This window comes from Helicoverpa armigera, chromosome 19, assembly GCF_030705265.1.
Source record: "Helicoverpa armigera isolate CAAS_96S chromosome 19, ASM3070526v1, whole genome shotgun sequence".
Classification (NCBI taxonomy): Eukaryota; Metazoa; Arthropoda; class Insecta; order Lepidoptera; family Noctuidae; genus Helicoverpa; species Helicoverpa armigera.
This window is the reverse complement of record NC_087138.1, coordinates 7028396-7047906: the sequence shown is the minus strand read 5'-3', so window position 1 is coordinate 7047906 and position 19511 is coordinate 7028396. Positions and strand designations below refer to the sequence as shown.

Here is a 19511-nt window from a genome sequence, read left to right as displayed (position 1 = left end):
GTGGGCAAAGAACCAACCTCTCGAGTATGAGGGCGCGGGTTCGATTCCAGGTCAGGCAAGTACCAATGCAACTTTTCTAAGTTTGTATGTACTTTCTAAGTATATCTTAGACACCATTGACTGTGTTTCGGATGGCACGTTAAACTGTAGTTCCCGGCTGTAATTGAACATCCTTGGCAGTCGTAACGGGTAGTCAGAAGCCAGTAAGTCTGACACCAGTCTAACCAAGGGGTATCGGGTTGCCCGGGTTACTGGGTTGAGGAGGTCAGATAGGCAGTCGCTTCTTGTAAAGCACTGGTACTCAGCTGAATCCGGTTAGACTGGAAGCCGACCCCAACATAGTTTGGGAAAAGGCTCGGAGGATGGACCTACATACAGTAATTCCCACGAAAGAATCAAACGAAGGGAAAATGTTTAGTGTTATTGGAAAGCTAGATAATTTATTAAACAGAAATAGCCTTCCATTACTTGCTTAAAATTATTCTCAAACAATACATGTGTGTGTGTACATAAAAAAATATTATCCAAAAACAAAACTTGTACTTATACATACAGGATGTCCCAAAAGTCCCCTCGTGACGAATGAAGATAGATTACGTAGCAGAGAATGGTAAAACCAAAAAATACGACAAGGAAAACTGACTTATAAACGATTGTTGTCAGTTGCCCAACTTCTATCCTATTTAGCCAATAATATGTCGTATATATCACTATCATATGTATAAGTTTTTGTAAGACTTTTTTCTCTGTGCCAATTAGACAAAATAAAATCATTAATCAGGTTACCTAAACAATTTTATTGTTAGTTACTTGTCGTTTTATTTACAAGATACTCTTAAAATTATTTGTTTGGTATATCATCCAAGACCAATGAACACACGCGTATGTTTCTCAGCTCTTCCCGTGCAAAATGGCTGAACCGATTTTGTTGAAACATAGCATTAGCTAATATAGCTTAAACATCATGATAACGTATAGGCTACTATACATCCATTTGCGGGAAGTAGTGCCCTACGGGATATAATAATGAAATCATCAGCAGAAAATAATAAGGTACAATTTTCTTTCACCATAGTACTTAACCTTACGATAAAGTAAAATCACAGGTACACCACGACATGTCCAAAATCACTCTTTCCTTACAGTGAAATACAAAAATTACACCTACACTTATAAAACTGTAAAAGACAATATAAAATTGCCCGGGGCACTGCCACCGTTTCTCTGTGTAGCACAAAGCAATGTTCTAGTTTGAAAACATATAAGTTCTGGTTTAATAGAAGTGTGATATCTTGGCTCTGTCTTTGAAAATATAGCAAAAATGCATTGGCTGCGACAATATTATGAATAAAAGATAATATATTTACTTGTAACTTCGAAAGGAAAGACGGGGTTCCTAACTTTCGACTTTTCATTAGTGACATTTACCATTATGTGATCGAGCTAGACATTTAACAAAAAATATGCAATCCTTATATTATAAACTAGCTTTCCGCCCGCGGTTTCAACTGCTTCCCGTAGCTGGTTGGTGACAAAAACTATCCTAGTATGTCCTTCTCCTGGCTCTAAACTACCTCCCTGCCAATGTTCAGCTAAATCGGTTCAGCCGTTCTTGAGTTATAAGTGGAGTAACTAACACGACTTTCTTTTATACATATAAGATTCGAAAGTAACTTAAGCCTTTCCCAAGAATCTACCTACCTATAAATGTCACTCTACTTCCAAAAATCCTCTGAAGTTGTCGGAAATGGACAAACGAATGCGTTGAACGACTTTGTTTTACAATATTACCTAATATAATGCATGTTTTTGCAACTCATTTATAAAGCTTCATGTGTATTTCTATAAAATTCAGCATAGCAACTTCATTTCGTTTTTAAGGTAAGTAAATTCGCCTTGTTATAAACTACATACAGCGGCCATATTTCAGCCAATGTCAAATGACATCACATTACAAATGGCACGCACTGCGACATAAGAATAATATTTGTAAAAGTCTCTGGTTAATTTAGTAATGGCCGAGTACAATCAGGCACGAAACTGATAGTGTTTTGTTAACCGATTTCGAAAAAGAGTTTTGGAGTTTGACCTGTGTGTTTCCCAACTAATTTTGATGCGGTTTTCAGCATAGTACTTATCAGACTCAAAAGTTTTAAGTAAGGTATACATATTATTGAAGGTGATTTTTTGGAAAAAAACGTTTTATTATAATTTGCTTCGGTATACTTATTTTGAAAGGATATTTTCAATGAGACCTTTATAAATAACCTTTATAAATGTGTACTTAATTTTAAAACAACAAAAATCTATTGAAATGCATAACTTTTCATCTACTTAAGTCGTATTAAAGTTTAAGTAGGTACTGAATAGTTTTTTCAACTAGAACAAAGCTATGATTTCTTAATGAAACATGATTAAGTCTACCTTTGATTCTATTTTATAAGACAAGTATTATATAGCAGCATTAAACCTTTCATAAAAATAAAACAGATATTTTCTTCCTAAAAAACTTACTAAGCCACATCAAAATATTCCAAAATAATTTTGTACGCGATGTTCCGTATGCTTCGCATTTATTAATCAAATTATGCCTTCACTGTTCGTGTTCGTTCTGTTATTTTCCATAACATGTGCCGTTCGCAACATACGTAATAGTCATACCTAGATAATCATAGCAATGTACTAAAATACTTTTACTAATTAATTAGTGACAGCCGCTTTTTTTCCATATTTAGACAACTAACAGTATTATAACCTGCACAGTCTTTTACCAGACTAACTTATGGTCTGCTTCCAGTCTAACCAAATGCACAAATGTTCTCCATCGAGCGACTACCTATCTGATCTCCTTAATCCACTTACCTGAGCAAGACAGGTTGTCGGTTTTCTAAGTACCAAAGATGTTTAAGTGACAGCCGGGACCCAAAATACATGCTTTCCGATACGCGAAGGAACTCGTCATGGTAAGATAGTACCTAACCTATCTACGGACCGGCCGCGCTAAGCGTTGCTTAACCTTGCTGAACATCGACCCGTATGGTTATTAAGTACTTAGCCACGAGCCCACCTTTATAATACCTGTCATAAATCCCTCAACGTTTACCATTCGCATAATACTTCCAAAACTGTCAATTCTAGCGAGGAAAATTAAATAAATTAAATCCCCCACGGCATTAGAGAGGTGAAAGCGCCTCAGTAGGGTTGTGAATTGTAGCCTAAAGCAATATTTATATTTCACATCTCTAGGGCATCTCGAATAGCTAAAATAATAAATGATTTACGAGCCGTTTTGTTTTAGGATTTTTTTGTTATGTTTTAAATGTTATTTTTGTATTTTCTTTAATAATATAAAGAGGGAATTAATGTGTATTTTTGACGCAGTAGGGAAAATTTCTGGATCCACAGCTGATTTTGAAAATTCTTGTATCAATAAAAAGCCACGTTGTTTATGAGTTTCATAGGCTATATTTTACCCAGATACAGACAGTAAATATAATGGGACTTCAAAGAAGGCACTGGAAGCAGCAACACAAAATAAAACATTGTTTTTATATTTTTTTTTTGTTTATTTTGTCTTAAAAGCAAAAAACATTATTAAGTACTAACATAAATTACCGTCATACTGTTACTTATAGTGCTCATCAAATAGTTATCACACAATAATAGGTCACAAAAATAATAATAAAAGAATAGGATAACAATAAAAACAAAACAATAAACTTTTATAGCGCAAATATAAAAACTGTTTGGTATAAAACTTTCGGTGTCAAAACAAAAATACGTAGATTCCTGAGAGAATAACTTATCACTTTGACGTGTTTATAAAGAATTTCTCGTAATAAATCATTGATATTATCTTTTTATAAAACACACACACAGAAATACACATATGCGTACATTCATAGACAGATACATACATCCAAATTCTTACATTTAAAACATTCGTTGGATGGCAAACAAATGCAGATGCGAATATTTTAGTCTTAAATATTTACTAGTTTAAAAATACTGATAAGATGATTTTTAGATGAACTTTACAACCAAAAAAAGGTTTTTCCAACAAGTCCAAACACATTTATGATACAATGTTCTATCATGAAGTTCCAGTTCATATCTTAGGACTTCGATCAGTTCGACAGTACATACCATACCATTGTATTGTCATCAGAATTACATATAGCTGCCGATTTTCATGCAGCTTCAATTCTTGACAGACGGTTAAATTATTTACCTAAGATACCATTACACAGTCAGTTCGAGGTAATAAAAGCGTGCCAAGAATTATTATCTAACTCTCAAAATAACTCGAAGCCTAAAAGCAAACAATATAAATATAGTACACCAAACACATTGTCTTATCAATCAAGTCTGCTTCGAAACTTTATCAGTGAACAGTTTTGAACGACAGTCAATCAATCAAGGTTAAACAATTTGCTGAGTCAACATAACCGAAGTGTTGCGACACGGTGTATTCACTTTACTTGGTTATTTTTAGAACGGTACCATAGTAGCGCATTTTTCGTTTGGTTTTTCACGCGGCATCGTTCGAGTCATAAGGGAGATTTTCATGTACCACGCAGAGAGAAACTAAGGGTATACACGTGACAAAGTTCTAAGTGGATAGTGGAAATGCTAAGGAAGGCTAAACAATCGGCTGATAGTTGACTGACTAACTGACTAATGTCTATAAATTATCAATCCGTTTTTCTGCGATTAGAGATCAAATTTTGACGTTTGATCCATATAAATTCGTTCAATCAATCTGTAATCGCAAGCAACGGATAGGTCTAACATTGAAAGCCGCAGTTAGTCTTAGATACCCGACAGGTAGTGAAAGATAGTTTAGTTTGAAAAGTAAAAAGTTTGATAGCATTCACGATCATTACCTACTTATAATCCTTGTAATAGTTGTAATGTACGCACAACCTGATTCACCATACTGAAAGTGAGTTTGGGGTTTGTGTGTAGGGGTTTTAGGCTACAGGGGATCTAATAGTAATATAATATTATAACACAAGAGTTTCATGGTTAAGTACATCATCAGGGGACAAAACGATATAAGGTTGCTTCGTGTTTTCGCCAATAATCTACTCTTTGTCCTAATGATGTTCGCAATAAATCTTTTTGGGTATTATGATTCGAGATTTCGGTGTATGTTTTTTGCAGTGTAAGTTTTGTTTTCGTGTTAGTTGTGTCATAATGACTTAGAATTAAATAACTCTGACCATTGCAAAATAATTCTGTATTTATTGACTAACTAAATTGCTACGGAGATTCCACGAGAGGCAACTTTCACTAAGTAAACTTCATATCTCCGTATCAATCTATCTGGAAACCAACACAGAATTTTCCAATACGATATCATCAAGAAGTATTTACAATTCATTTAAAATAAGCCACCCAATATCACCATGGAGCTCTCCAAGGAACAAACTAGTGCATTCAAGAACATTCTCTCATATTTCTAGCATCAAGTGCCAGTATCCCCATTCCATATCAAAATGAAAGCATTGTCCTCAACACGCTATAATCAACCTTATTCTTTGACGCTACAGTTCAGTTTACACTGCCACTGTTATGCAGTTACACCATTTTGAAATTGGAAAACTTTTTGCTATTACAATTTGTATTGTCACATCGAACGGAAATCTTTTGCAGTCTGCACGCAAGATTGGACTTTATACGTTTGTGATTAAGTGTCGTCTTGCATGGCTGGATGGATTGAGGAACAGTTCTGATAGGTTTGAGCAGCAATTGCATACCTTGTCAGTTGCCATAATAGTAAGTCTAACGTGGCTAGTATGAATGTGGCTGACATGTGAAATAACGTCATCCACCATTAGATATTCTAAGATAGAATTTTAGTGAGACTATTAGTGATAGGTACCAATGAACCTAAGGTCCTTGAATTTCGTGGATATTGTCTTTCAATCAAAATTGTCAATAACTTTTTTTAAAAAAAATCACAGAGAGGTATTACATAAGCATCTAAGTACTTGATAACTACAGTGGCTAGCTATTTTGAAGATCGATTTTGGCAGTAAATAATATACATAAGTAGTTTACTTCAAATTGTTACCTTTCATTACTGATTAATATCCCCCAATATGCATAACACTGTTCCATAATTATTCATACGTTACTGCAACCCAAACGATCCCTCAGAGTAATATAATACGCTATCGAACGGTATCATACACTGCAAATGCACTACTATTACAATTTCACGCATCGGCTGGCATGCTAGGGTTGTCAATCTGGGTTAAAAGTTGGCTCAAATGCTGGCTCCAACGTTATCCAATGTGTTGAAGAATCAAAGATAAGCTGTCGTTCCGAGAAACTCGTGCCTTGGATAGCATGTTAGCCCGTGAGACCTTAGTTGTAATGTGTTGATCTTTAAGACTTAAAAGCCAATAGGTCTACGATTAGTGTAAGATAAGGTCAAAGATTTTTATTTCATGTATACTAAATAGGTATATTAATATTATAGGTTTTTCTTTATTTGCAGATTTTCAAAGAGTGAGTCTCGTGGAAAAGAACCAGCCATAAACTCCACAGACGCGCCCAAGAAGTACATATCATGGTTTACTAGAAACTGGACTGTGGAGATAAGATATGTATTTCCTCTGTTAAAACACTGATACTTACAACAATTACTTAGACAGAGGACCTAATAAGTTCGGAAAAAACAGGCCATGATGGTATACCCTCATGAAAATCCCACGTCCCAATTCTAGTCCAACCTCGGCAGTTGACTGTCATATCAGTTTACAAAGATATCCACGCTTGCGATTGTTTCAAACATTGGTTCCAATGTTGGCTCCAAACGAGACGGGTTTACTCGTTTATTTTTTAATGGACAACGTCATGTTAGCGTCAGATAACTAGATCAGCGCTCGGTTCGTGAATGGTAAGTGACGGGATGAAGGGATATACATATAATATACTAGCTGTTGCCCGCGACTTCGTCTGCGTGGGAAATATAGAATTGTCAAAATACTATTTATCTCGTAGGTGTATTGTGTGTAGGTATATTTTATGTATGTGTGGCCATTTATCATCATCCTCCTGCGCTTATCCCAATTTTATTTGGGGTCATTATTATGTTTTCTCCTCCCATACTCTTCTATCTGCCGTCGTCTCTCATGTGTGACCATTTATAATTAAATTTAAATGAAAGAAGTAAAGTTTGTGACTTTGTGGAAATCTCTGGGCCTAGTCAACCGATTTGGAAAATGATTACGTATGGGGCGTAAGTAATTCTCACAGCATACAAAGGTCTGATAAAGCTGTCATTTGTACATTTTCTGCAGCAACTGCGACTTATCAGAAGCCAGAAAGTCTGTCAAACAGTCTTACCATGGATAACGTGGTGTCTAGTTCACTGGGTTGAGGAGATCATATAGTTAGTCACTCCAAGTAAAATATTGGTACTCAAACAGATTCGGTTTGACTGGAAGCCAACAGCTACATAATTGGGAAATAGCTGGGTGGATGTCATCAGGCAGGCACATAGTTTCACTACAGGGGGTAACACTTGAGGATTTTCTGTGCATTCATTCACTATGTTAAGTTGGGATTCCACTGAAATGTTTGAATTAGTTCACGAACAGGTCAATATCTGTGAGAGTAAAATCCATGTGTTCGTACTTGTACCCCAGTAGGGCCCAGCAAGGTCTGCCAAGGTCTGCCGGGGCTGCGGGATTGTTCGAAAGAGTTACCGCGGCCCTGGTGCATAAAAAGCCTACGGACGGAACACGACGGTTTTTAGTCAGTAAGAGTCTGATACACCCTCACCGCTGCTAACCCACAGCGGGAGGGGTAATTTGATGATTTTTGACGTAGTCGTTAGAAAAAAAATGTGTTCGCACTTGAAGCCTGCAGTTCTTTTTCTCTGTCAGTGACAATGTGATTGCACTGGTTCCGCTATGGGTACAGCGTGAGGGAGTGTTAGGCTTTGGCCCTGGTGGGCCAACAGTCTACACAGTGGTGACAGCCGGGCGCCATCTCCATGAGATCAGAGTTGGGAATATATGTGTTCAAAAAAAAAATGGTACATTTAGCTAAAACACGTTTTATAGCAATTCTGCCTTTGTAACTGAATGATATAAATGATGTAAACGTAGATATATAAAAGGTATTTTTTTAGACTCAGCTCGGGTCTGACTGTGACTGTTCGTAATCGTGAACAGTGTATCAGGATCAGAAGTTGAAAGCAAGTTTCTCTCTGGTATGCGACGCGTAATTTGTACGTTTTCAGGCGCGATAAAGGGGTATTTCTATCTGCACTTTGTGCCTAGGCTTGTTTCTAAAACTACAGAAACTTACCTTAACTCACGCTTAGCAGCGCTTGCGAAAGACACATTTTTCTCCTTTCTTCTAGGATCCATAAGCGTTACATGTTTTGAAAAAAATATTTAAGGTTTGCTGACTACTGCTAATTTAACGTAAGTTGCTTTTAAGCCTCCACATTAATGGAAGATAAGCTAAAATAAAACCCCAGCTCAATTTGTTTATGAAAAAATGCACAACTCCATCTATGACTTTAAATGATAATTATTGTTCAGCTAATGTCTTTCCACCTTGCTGCTTTGTCAAATTTGTTGTATTTTATATACCACAGATGGAGCCGCTTTGACCGTGGCTGAATAATTTTACCCCTTTTGACCGGCATAAAAAGTAGCCTATATGTTAATCCAGGGTATCACCTATCTTAATAAAAAAAATCAATCAAATCTGTCCAGTTTTTGCGTGATTGAATAACAAACATACATCCATACATTCTCACAAACTTTGACATTTATAATATAAAATTAAGATTTTGTCAAGGAGTAGGGTAGACTCGATCGAAACTTTATAGGTATGAATAACAAAACATAAAGAAATATTGATTTTGAATCGACAACATATTATATCCGCAAAATTCGGATTATGGAGAATTTCGTTAAATTTCAATGGCCCTGACAGACAAAGCGCAGTATGACAGCCATATTTGTCAATAGATATAGATAACAGTAGATAGATCGACAATTATGTGATTTCTGGTGAAGCCAAAAACGAAACACACTTTTTTATGTAGAAGTTATAGTATTTAGAGTTACGTATTAGTATTTATAGCGTTTCTTAATTTTTGGAATCAATTTATAGAAAATGTTAAACATTTTTCAAAGTATCGCTTGTTTTGTTACTAAAATTTGTCTTTAACACATTCGGGGGCCAGCTACATGCCACTGCAGAGGTCAGTTTTTGGACTCTTATCGCATAAAATTATGTGTCACGTATTGCCTATCTATCAAACGGTAGTGGGTTTATAAATCTATGACAGCATCCATGATAAAAGGATTGACATCTGCGTACTAATAAAAAAAACCGGCCAAGTGCGAGTCGGACTCGCGCACGAAGGGTTCCGTACCATTATTTATAAATCGGACAAAAAAATCACGTTTGTTGTATCGGAGCCCCCCAAAATATTTATTACAGTCTAGTTTTCAGTATTTGTTGTTATAGCGGCAATAAAAATACATCATCTGTGAAAATTTTAGCTCTCTAACTATCACGGTTCCTTAGATGCAGCCTGGTGACAGACCGACGAACAGACGGACGGACGGACAGACGGACAGACAGAGGAGCGAAAATAATAGAGTTCCGTTTTATCCTTTGGGTACGGAACCCTAAAAACAAAAAAAATACAGGATTCAGAAAAAGAAACAGCAAAACTCAAAAGAGGCCGTCTATACTAATTTAACAAAATATTAATAAAATACGGTTTATCTCTGTTCACCGGGATAAAAAGTAGCCTATGTGTTAATCCAGGGTATAAGCTATCTACATACCAAATTTCAACCAAATCGGTCCAGCGGTTTTTGCGTGATTTAATAACAAACATACATCCATACATTCTCACAAACATTCACGTTTATAATATATAATATATAATATATGTATTTATATACATTTATGTACCAACAATGTATAACAAATTAAGTTAAGGATGGTCAGATCAAATTTAAGAACATGAGCGATTAAAATTGCAAATACTTGTCAAAGTATTTTTAGGGTTTCGTACCCAAAGGGTAAAACGGGACCCTATTGTTTTCGCTCCTCTGTCCGTCCGTCCGCCCGTCTGTCACCAGGCTGTATCTCATGAACCGTGATAGTTAGAGAGTTGAGTACAAAATCCGTAATTTTTTTGCTCATTTTCTAAATAATGGTACGGAACCCTACCCAATCTGTGCGATTCCGACTCGCACTTGGCCGGTTTTTTTATGACTGATGAATTTGAAATGAAATCTCTTCAAGATATTATCATCACTTTTGATTCGAAGGAACCCTTCATGACACCAATCGAAATCAGATTTATGTAAATAGCTTTCCAATGCAATTGCAGTTTCTATTTGACTGTTTTGACAAATATTTATTAGTAAGTAATTAATTCATCCTAACAATATTATTATGCAAATGATCATCAGTATCAGTATAGTCATTTCGCCGTTGCGGTAACAACTAAATAAAATTGATCAAGTTTTAAATTTCGATGTAAAATTGATGTTCTATGAAATCTTAAGTCATGTTGTGTTGGATATCAATGTCGGTTTTATTACGAACTTGAGTTGGTAACTAAATACTATAGTTTTCGTAACAAACTTAGACGTATAAAATTCCAAATTATTTTAAAAAAGAAACAGAAAAAAATTACAATACCTACCTAACAATTATCCCAAAAATAATTACAGAAAGATTACTGGGTAATCCACTTTTGGCCTTAAATTCCATTTTAAGAACAAACTAAAAACACATATTGTTAATCGAACTCAGTGCATCGCAGTCGATAGCAATGCAATCACAATGTAATAAATAGAACGAGTACGTTCAATAGACTATCTTGCCCACGGAAGAAGGAAAGATAGCGGAGATGCCATAACGAAGGTAGGTCAGGCGCCTTCATATAGGTCACAGTAACGTACCGTAGGCATGACGTTCGGATTTCTTGTCGAAACACGACCAATCTGTCAAAGAATGGTCTTGATTTTATTTTGAAAAATAAAGGGTTCTAAAGAAGGCGAGTATGGAGTAGTAACGATCCTTGCCCCTCAAACACCTGCATTGGGGAGCTCTACTTTCTTAGGAGATATTGCGTTATGACATCTTCGGTAGTCATATTGTTCTCCATGATTTTTACGAAGTTGGTCGTGATTGCAACTTCGATAGTTTAGTATATAGTCTTGAACAGTTAGGCCTCTGCCTCGAATTTTGCGGGCAGCGGGGCGGCAGCGGCGGCGGCGCGGGAGCGGCAGGATGTTACGCGTATAATTAAATGGACCGGCCCTCGAATACAGCGGCGCGGGAGCGGCGCGGCGGCGGGCAACGAGCGGTGCGCTCCAGTCAAGCGGTGACCGCCCGCGTTGCGCGTCTGCATTGTAGGTACAGTGTTGTACATTTTTTTTGTGACGTATCAAAATTTAAATAAAACTACTTTTACGGATTTTATCGCGGTTATATTATATTATTTAATCCCGACGTTTCGGATCCTTTACAGCATCCATGGTCACGGGCAGACTAAGGTGTTGGTCGTCTTGATATATTAGTTACAAACAGCTACCCTACATTTTGTTAATTATTATTGACAATCCGATTCACGCAAAACGAGCTAACTGTATCCTTAGGTCGAGCAGTTGTAGGCTTGGATTTTGATTTAATAGTTTCTATGATGGGATTCCAAGCAGGTGGTATGACCCAGCCATCTTCTCTATTGAAATTTGGATGTTTTTTAATTTCAATAGCCTCGCGAATCATCCTAGGTAGGAATCGGTTTTCTTTTGCAAGGACTTGTGGTTTATCAAATCTGATGTAATGCTGGGCCTTGTCTAGTGTGTGTTCACAAACTGCTGACTGTCTGGAACGGCGGTGTTTGACATCGGCGATGTGTTCTTTTACGCGGGTCCCTATGCTTCTTTTAGTTTGGCCTATGTAAGAGAGACCACAATCACATTCAAGCTTGTATACACCCGCATCTTGTAGAGGTATGTGACACTTGACAGGTGGTAAGAATTGACTAATCTTCTTCAGCGGCTTGAAGTAGGTTTTGATTGAAGCTCGCTTCAAGATGTAGCCAATCTTGTCTGTGACTCCTCTTATGTATGGAAGAACAGCAGGTAGACGCTCAACTGTGGCTGGTTTCACGCGGGTTCTGCGACGAGGGCGTGGTACTCGGAGCTTGTTGTCGTGCAGTACTTGCTTAACATGTTGAAGCTCAGCACCCAGGTGTTGTTCATCGCAGATCCCACGTGCTCTCTGAAACAATGATTTACCAACGGTAGATAACTGTGTTGGGTGGTGGTGGGACTCACCATGAAGGTATTTGTCTGTATGGGTTTTCTTCCGATACACAGTGTGACTCAAGGTGTTATTAGGGTTACGGATAACCAAAACATCTAAGAAAGCTAAGGAGTTGTTTGCCTCTGACTCCATAGTGAATTGAATTTTGGGGTTTATGGAGTTAAGATGATTTAAAAATGCTGTGACTTTGTCAGATGGTAGTATTGTGAAAGTATCATCTACGTACCGCTTGTAGAATTTGGGTGTTACGGGTGCAGATTGCAAGGCTCGCTCCTCAAAATCCTCCATGAAGATATCAGCAACAATGGGAGATACTGGGGAGCCCATTGCTACACCATCCACTTGCGTGTAGAAGTGATTATTCCACAGTAAATAGCCAGATGTTAGGCAATGTTTTAACAGTTCAGCATATTCAGTAGGCATGTTATTCTCTGCTAGTTTCTTAGACACAATCTTGATGCAGTCTTCAACGGGTAAGCATGTAAACAATGACTGAACATCAAAACTGACCATAGTTTCATTGTCAGCTAGTTGTAGGTGTTTTATTTCACTGACAAAATGGTACGAGTCCTTTACATATGCTGCTGTGTTTCCTCTCAATGGTGAAAGTACTTTAGTCAGATGTTGAGCCAATCTGTAGGTTGGTGAGTCGATTTGGCTGACTATTGGTCGTAGTGGAGCATTAGGTTTGTGTATCTTCGGTAGCCCATACAGCTTTGGTGGTTTTGCGCAGCTAGGAACTAGGTATTTTACGTCTAGATTCAATGTTTCGAGTACTTTTTATCAAATCACTAGTTGATTTCAATGTTTTGTTGTGGGGTCGGTCTTCACTTGTTTATATGTACTTACATCCGATAAAAGGTCTTGTATTTTATCATTGTAATCTGACGTATCCATCACCACCGTAGCATTACCTTTATCTGCACGTAGAATTGTTAATTCAGGCCTGTCGCGAAGGTTTTTTAACGCTAGATATTGATTTTTATTTAGATTCGGTTTGGGCAGTATGTTGCGACGTAATACAGACGAAATGTCCTGACGTATCGCCTCCGAATCATGTTTATTGATTTTATTTTTAAACAGGCAGTCTTCCACGTTGCATATAATGCTTTCTACCGGTATTTTTCGAGGTGTTACAGCAAAATTTAGGCCTTTCGATAACACTTGAACCGTATTTTCATCCAAGACATTTTTTGATAGATTGACAACTGCGCGTGATTGGCTCGCAGGTAACGGGCGCGTTCCGTTTTCTTTTCGTGTGTTATTTTGGACATTTGATTTAGACGTTAGTTTTCAAATTTGATTATTTGTCTGTTTTGCATTCATTATATTTAGATTTTTCGCGCTCATCTAGTATTTTCATGCAATTATTAAAATCAAATGTAGTTAAATCTATCTTTAATTCATGGGATGACGCCTCAATGTCTTGATTAACGCGGTGCAAATCGGATCGTGTATTTTGTATTAACTGCTGTAGTAACTTTTTACTTGCCTGGTTTAAGATCTTAGCGCTTCCTCGTATGTCCTTCCTTGGTGAAATTATGGCACACGTAGGAATGATGCTGTTGTCTCTGCATCTCTTCAAGAAATTCAAGGATGTTATGAATCTTGCGCGCTTCGTCTTGAGATCTTCCAACCGGCGTATTTTATTTGCAATTGGCAGTCCGTACTGGTTAACATATTGATTTCTGACACTTACGCGAATATTAGACATTTAAATAAAACTACTTTTACGGATTTTATCGCGGTTATATTATATTATTTAATCCCGACGTTTCGGATCCTTTACAGCATCCATGGTCACGGGCAGACTAAGGTGTTGGTCGTCTTGATATATTAGTTACAAACAGCTACCCTACATTTTGTTAATTATTATTGACAATCCGATTCACGCAAAACGAGCTAACTGTATCCTTAGGTCGAGCAGTTGTAGGCTTGGATTTTGATTTAATAGTTTCTATGATGGGATTCCAAGCAGGTGGTATGACCCAGCCATCTTCTCCATTGAAATTTGGATGTTTTTTAATTTCAATAGCCTCGCGAATCATCCTAGGTAGGAATCGGTTTTCTTTTGCAAGGACTTGTGGTTTATCAAATCTGATGTAATGCTGGGCCTTGTCTAGTGTGTGTTCACAAACTGCTGACTGTCTGGAACGGCGGTGTTTGACATCGGCGATGTGTTCTTTTACGCGGGTCCCTATGCTTCTTTTAGTTTGGCCTATGTAAGAGAGACCACAATCACATTCAAGCTTGTATACACCCAAACTCTACAAGCGGTACGTAGATGATACTTTCACAATACTACCATCTGACAAAGTCACAGCATTTTTAAATCATCTTAACTCCATAAACCCCAAAATTCAATTCACTATGGAGTCAGAGGCAAACAACTCCTTAGCTTTCTTAGATGTTTTGGTTATCCGTAACCCTAATAACACCTTGAGTCACACTGTGTATCGGAAGAAAACCCATACAGACAAATACCTTCATGGTGAGTCCCACCACCACCCAACACAGTTATCTACCGTTGGTAAATCATTGTTTCAGAGAGCACGTGGGATCTGCGATGAACAACACCTGGGTGCTGAGCTTCAACATGTTAAGCAAGTACTGCACGACAACAAGCTCCGAGTACCACGCCCTCGTCGCAGAACCCGCGTGAAACCAGCCACAGTTGAGCGTCTACCTGCTGTTCTTCCATACATAAGAGGAGTCACAGACAAGATTGGCTACATCTTGAAGCGAGCTTCAATCAAAACCTACTTCAAGCCGCTGAAGAAGATTAGTCAATTCTTACCACCTGTCAAGTGTCACATACCTCTACAAGATGCGGGTGTATACAAGCTTGAATGTGATTGTGGTCTCTCTTACATAGGCCAAACTAAAAGAAGCATAGGGACCCGCGTAAAAGAACACATCGCCGATGTCAAACACCGCCGTTCCAGACAGTCAGCAGTTTGTGAACACACACTAGACAAGGCCCAGCATTACATCAGATTTGATAAACCACAAGTCCTTGCAAAAGAAAACCGATTCCTACCTAGGATGATTCGCGAGGCTATTGAAATTAAAAAACATCCAAATTTCAATAGAGAAGATGGCTGGGTCATACCACCTGCTTGGAATCCCATCATAGAAACTATTAAATCAAAATCCAAGCCTACAACTGCTCGACCTAAGGATACAGTTAGCTCGTTTTGCGTGAATCGGATTGTCAATAATAATTAACAAAATGTAGGGTAGCTGTTTGTAACTAATATATCAAGACGACCAACACCTTAGTCTGCCCGTGACCATGGATGCTGTAAAGGATCCGAAACGTCGGGATTAAATAATATAATATAACCGCGATAAAATCCGTAAAAGTAGTTTTATTTAAATGTCTAATATTCGCGTAAGTGTCAGAAATCAAGACGTATCAAAATGTCTTCTGACGTGCAAGAGCTAATTATTTCGGCAATCTTTGAGAGGGCACCCATAAGGAACAGCAAACACAACAGAACACAACACTACACTGCTATAGTGCCGCGCGATCTGCCCGCTAGTTTGGAGAACAGGTATGCGCTGCCCGCCCCGCTCCCGCACCGCCGCCGCTGCCGCCCCGCTGCCCGCAAAATTCGAGGCAGAGGCCTTAGACGGGTAAACTTGGTTCTATGTATGTATTTGTGTAGCACCCGCATAAGATGTTCCCTGTTCAGTATGTTGAGATAAGTGGTAGTAGATTATAATAGGATGGTGAGTTTATGCTCAATCTATTCTGAATTAAATATTTGGATCTTTTGAACCGCTGACATGTAGTGCCAATAGTTCTTTTTCTTTTTCCAAATATGTTAGGAACTGAATATTCTACGTCAAATGCCCAGATCAAACCGGTAACCCCGTCTCAAGACATAGATATCTCACAGATAGAGTAGCCAAGCGGCTTAACATGCTTAACCATAACAAAAGTTCGAGAACGAGTGTATTTTCGCCGTTTCGACTCACGTGACTGTTTCAAAATATTCCTACATACAAACAAATGAGAAATAACCTATCACATACCACCTTTGAACGTCACAACACACTTGAAATGGACCACACAGGAATTTTGATTGTTCTCACTTCAAAAACCCTTGTCCCCATCAAATCTTTGACCGGTCCCTTCACACGATACTGGGTACATGATATGTTGATTAAATATTCACGTCAATAAGATTACTATTGGTTCAACGGTCTCTAACAATCATAATACGTTTAGGAGCCAAGTGTCAATCGAGGCTATTGTTTTGGGGTCCCAATGAACTGTGATTGACCGGTCCCTCGTCATTATTTCTTCCCTTAGGTTGCTTTATAAGGGAGTATATTAGGGTTGTATTTTAAGGGTTTCAATATATCCTGCAGCTTGTCATTTATTTATTTCCATATTAGGTAGATTTCTGTCTAGATTTTAAAACTTCAAATGACATTTCAGACACTATTTATCATCGTTGATATGTAATAATAATTTTTAAATATTTTGTGGGATCAATTTTTAAAAATGTAGGAAATACTACGTAGCAAAATAAATAAAGGATATAGGACATTTAAAATATTTTATATCCTGGTCTTAGGCCCAATATATGGCAGAAATACCTTTTGCCCCTTTTTTCTTAGTTTCCTACAATATACTCTGACTTTTTAGAAATAATTTATTCTAAACAGACCATTTCAGTACTCCCAAATCGTCACCACTTATACTTGGCGGGCTTGCCAACTCCATATAAACGGTACCTTCAAATTTATTCATAGCACTAATAGTTTTTGACACCCCAGCGGCCGTGTCCCATGTTTTTGGCATGTCGTCTTGGCAAGAGGTTACACTGGGTGGCTGCTATCTGTGCCAGATGCCGTGCAGTGAAATGTAGGCTTCTGTGCCATTGTGAACCAGGTTTACTGAAGTCAGAATAATGTAAAGGTTGTACCTACTATTGATTGTTATCTGCCTAACTTTTTCCAAGTTTGGGACTGGCTTAGAGTTTAACCAGGTGCAATTAAGTACTACATGAAGTAGTCTCAATACTCAGTCGCCTAACTATTCCTAGAGACAGTCACCTGTGCAACACGATACTACTTATATTAAGTATTTTTTTCTGCCTTCTGGGTTGCCTGAAGTCAGAAAGTCTAACGCCTACCAAAGATGTACAAGCTACACAAGTGATTGTCGGGACATTTTTCAATGACACTCGAATCACGGACGAACTCTGTGGTCAGTGGTCATCCATTGCGGACCGCCCGCGATAGCTGGAAGCCTTTGATCACTCGACCCGTGTGGCTGTTATCTTGCCAGGATCTCACGCTATTTATAACTATCATTACATAACATACTTGTATGTACTTGTATCTTTTAATATAAGTGTTGACAAAAGTACTGAAAGTAAACAATAACACCGGTAGCTCACATATTTGCACTTCAAAATACATATTGCTAAGCTCTCGAAATTTTAAAACATCTGGCAGCTCTTGTCATTCTACTGCTCTTGTTGCCTAAGGCTTAGCACAAACTCAGGCGTGTGAATATTGTATAAATTCAAAAATATCGTGGTGACCTAGAAGTTACAACACCTCATTCATCTCTTATGACTTTTTGTCATTTTTATTTCTATGCGTATTTTAGACACGCATGATAGCAGATACATATAATTGACTAGCCCTTTTCCTACGGCTTCCCTCGACCCGTGGGAACTACTATCCGTACCGGGACAAAATGTATCCTATATTACTCGGGTAGAGTGTAGCTTTCCAACAATGAAATAACTTTTCAAATCGGTTTAGTAGTTTTCAGTTTTATTATATAGATTTACAAGTCTACAATCAACAGTGTCACCTGATCTTGGTCCTTTTGCTTTTTGCTAAGTTCGGTTAGAAATTGTGATATGTCGCCAACTTTTAGTGTCCATGTATGCACAGCACCTAATAGTCTGTCAGGTCAGGCCGCGACTGACTGTGTCTGGTCTTTTTGACGCCTTTTTATTCGATGCTGTCAAAAATGGTTGCTGGCGTGCTCTAAAACGGAAAACTTTTCCGTAGCTTTGTTTTTGTTTAAAATTGTTTTGTGGGCGTAACTTTTTGATCAAAAATCTAGTTTGGTTCCTAGTTTAATTTGAAGTCTAAGTTTTTTGATGCTAAAAGTATGCCTTGGAATAGTTGAGATTGTGAAGTTCAGTAGAAGTTCAATAATTTAAACGTTGACAAGAAACGCCGTCAAAAATTGAGTCGAAGCTGCATTTTTTTGTGCCTTTGTAGGGCCAAGTGAATCGAAGAGCCTTACTTACACATTATTTCAAAGAATGTAACAACTTCCAAATATAGGTACTTTATTCACACAAAACTGACTCATATTACAAAAAATAGTGCCAAATTCAATAAAATACATATAATATCTTTATTATCTAAGCATAAAAGTTCTTAATCTGCAATACAGCGATTATATTGACGATGACAAAAGACAGGCAACTCAGTAACGTACGAACACTGATCGGGCTTATTCTCATCATGGTGTGACGAAGTGGACGATGCTTGAATAGGAGTAGGAGTCTCTCCAATCCGAAGCGATCACGTTCATCTGTGGTAGGAAATTAATTCGTGTTAGGTTAGGTTTTAATCATCGCGCGTTGTTCCACGCGCTCCTCAAAGAGATGTCAGCAACTCCAGTGGGGCCCAACATTGCCAAGGTCTGCCGGGGCTGCGGGATTGTTCGAAAGAGTTACCGCGGCCCTGGTACATAAAAGGCCTATGACGGAACACAACGGTTTTTAGTCAGTAAGAGTCTGACACTCCCTCACCGCTGTTAACGCACAGCGGGAGGGGTCATTTGATGATTTTTGGCGTCGTTATAAAAAAAAGGTCCCAATAACGATTGATATACTTATTGGCAATAAGTTACAGATAACTTTTAAAAACTTTTTACAAAAAATAGTTTCCTTAAAATAGTAGCATAAAATGAATTCGGTACTCATTGTTTTGTTCAATTTAAGGTAGTGATATTTAATATTTGATTTTACTAACAAACATTTTAAGCTAATATTGGAGACCCACTCTAGACTCAAAATGTTTCCTTCTCCAAAATCTATATAACTCATTAAATACTTACTAGTGCACAGCATAATTTTCTCAGCACAATTGATTTGCATATTAGTAAAATTATCAGCGGTTAGATC

General features: G+C 37.8%; 3 protein-coding genes across 3 annotated transcripts; 1 reads left to right on the top strand and 2 right to left on the bottom strand.

The window, feature by feature from the left end:
• Positions 1-11473: 11473 nt before the first annotated feature.
• Positions 11474-12964, bottom strand: LOC135118180 (uncharacterized). Its single transcript, XM_064039443.1, has one exon. It carries the CDS (start codon positions 12847-12849, stop codon positions 11611-11613), a length of 1239 nt encoding a protein of 412 aa, XP_063895513.1. The 5' UTR covers positions 12850-12964; the 3' UTR covers positions 11474-11610.
• A 173-nt stretch (positions 12965-13137) lies between these two features.
• Positions 13138-14598, bottom strand: LOC135118246 (uncharacterized). Its single transcript, XM_064039574.1, is given in 2 exon segments — positions 13138-13642; positions 13644-14598. Coding segments are annotated over 2 exon segments (912 nt in total). The 5' UTR covers positions 14051-14598.
• On the top strand, positions 14536-15701 carry LOC135118245 (uncharacterized). The gene is made up of 2 exons (XM_064039573.1): positions 14536-14552; positions 14586-15701. Exons 1-2 carry the CDS (start codon positions 14536-14538, stop codon positions 15562-15564), a joined length of 996 nt encoding a protein of 331 aa, XP_063895643.1. The 3' UTR covers positions 15565-15701.
• The last annotated feature ends 3810 nt before the right edge of the window (positions 15702-19511 follow it).

What these genes read in the sequence shown, in the direction of transcription:
- LOC135118180 (XM_064039443.1), bottom strand. Translation starts at nt 12,849, where the DNA reads ATGGTCAGTTTTGATGTTCAGTCATTGTTTACATGCTTACCCGTTGAA.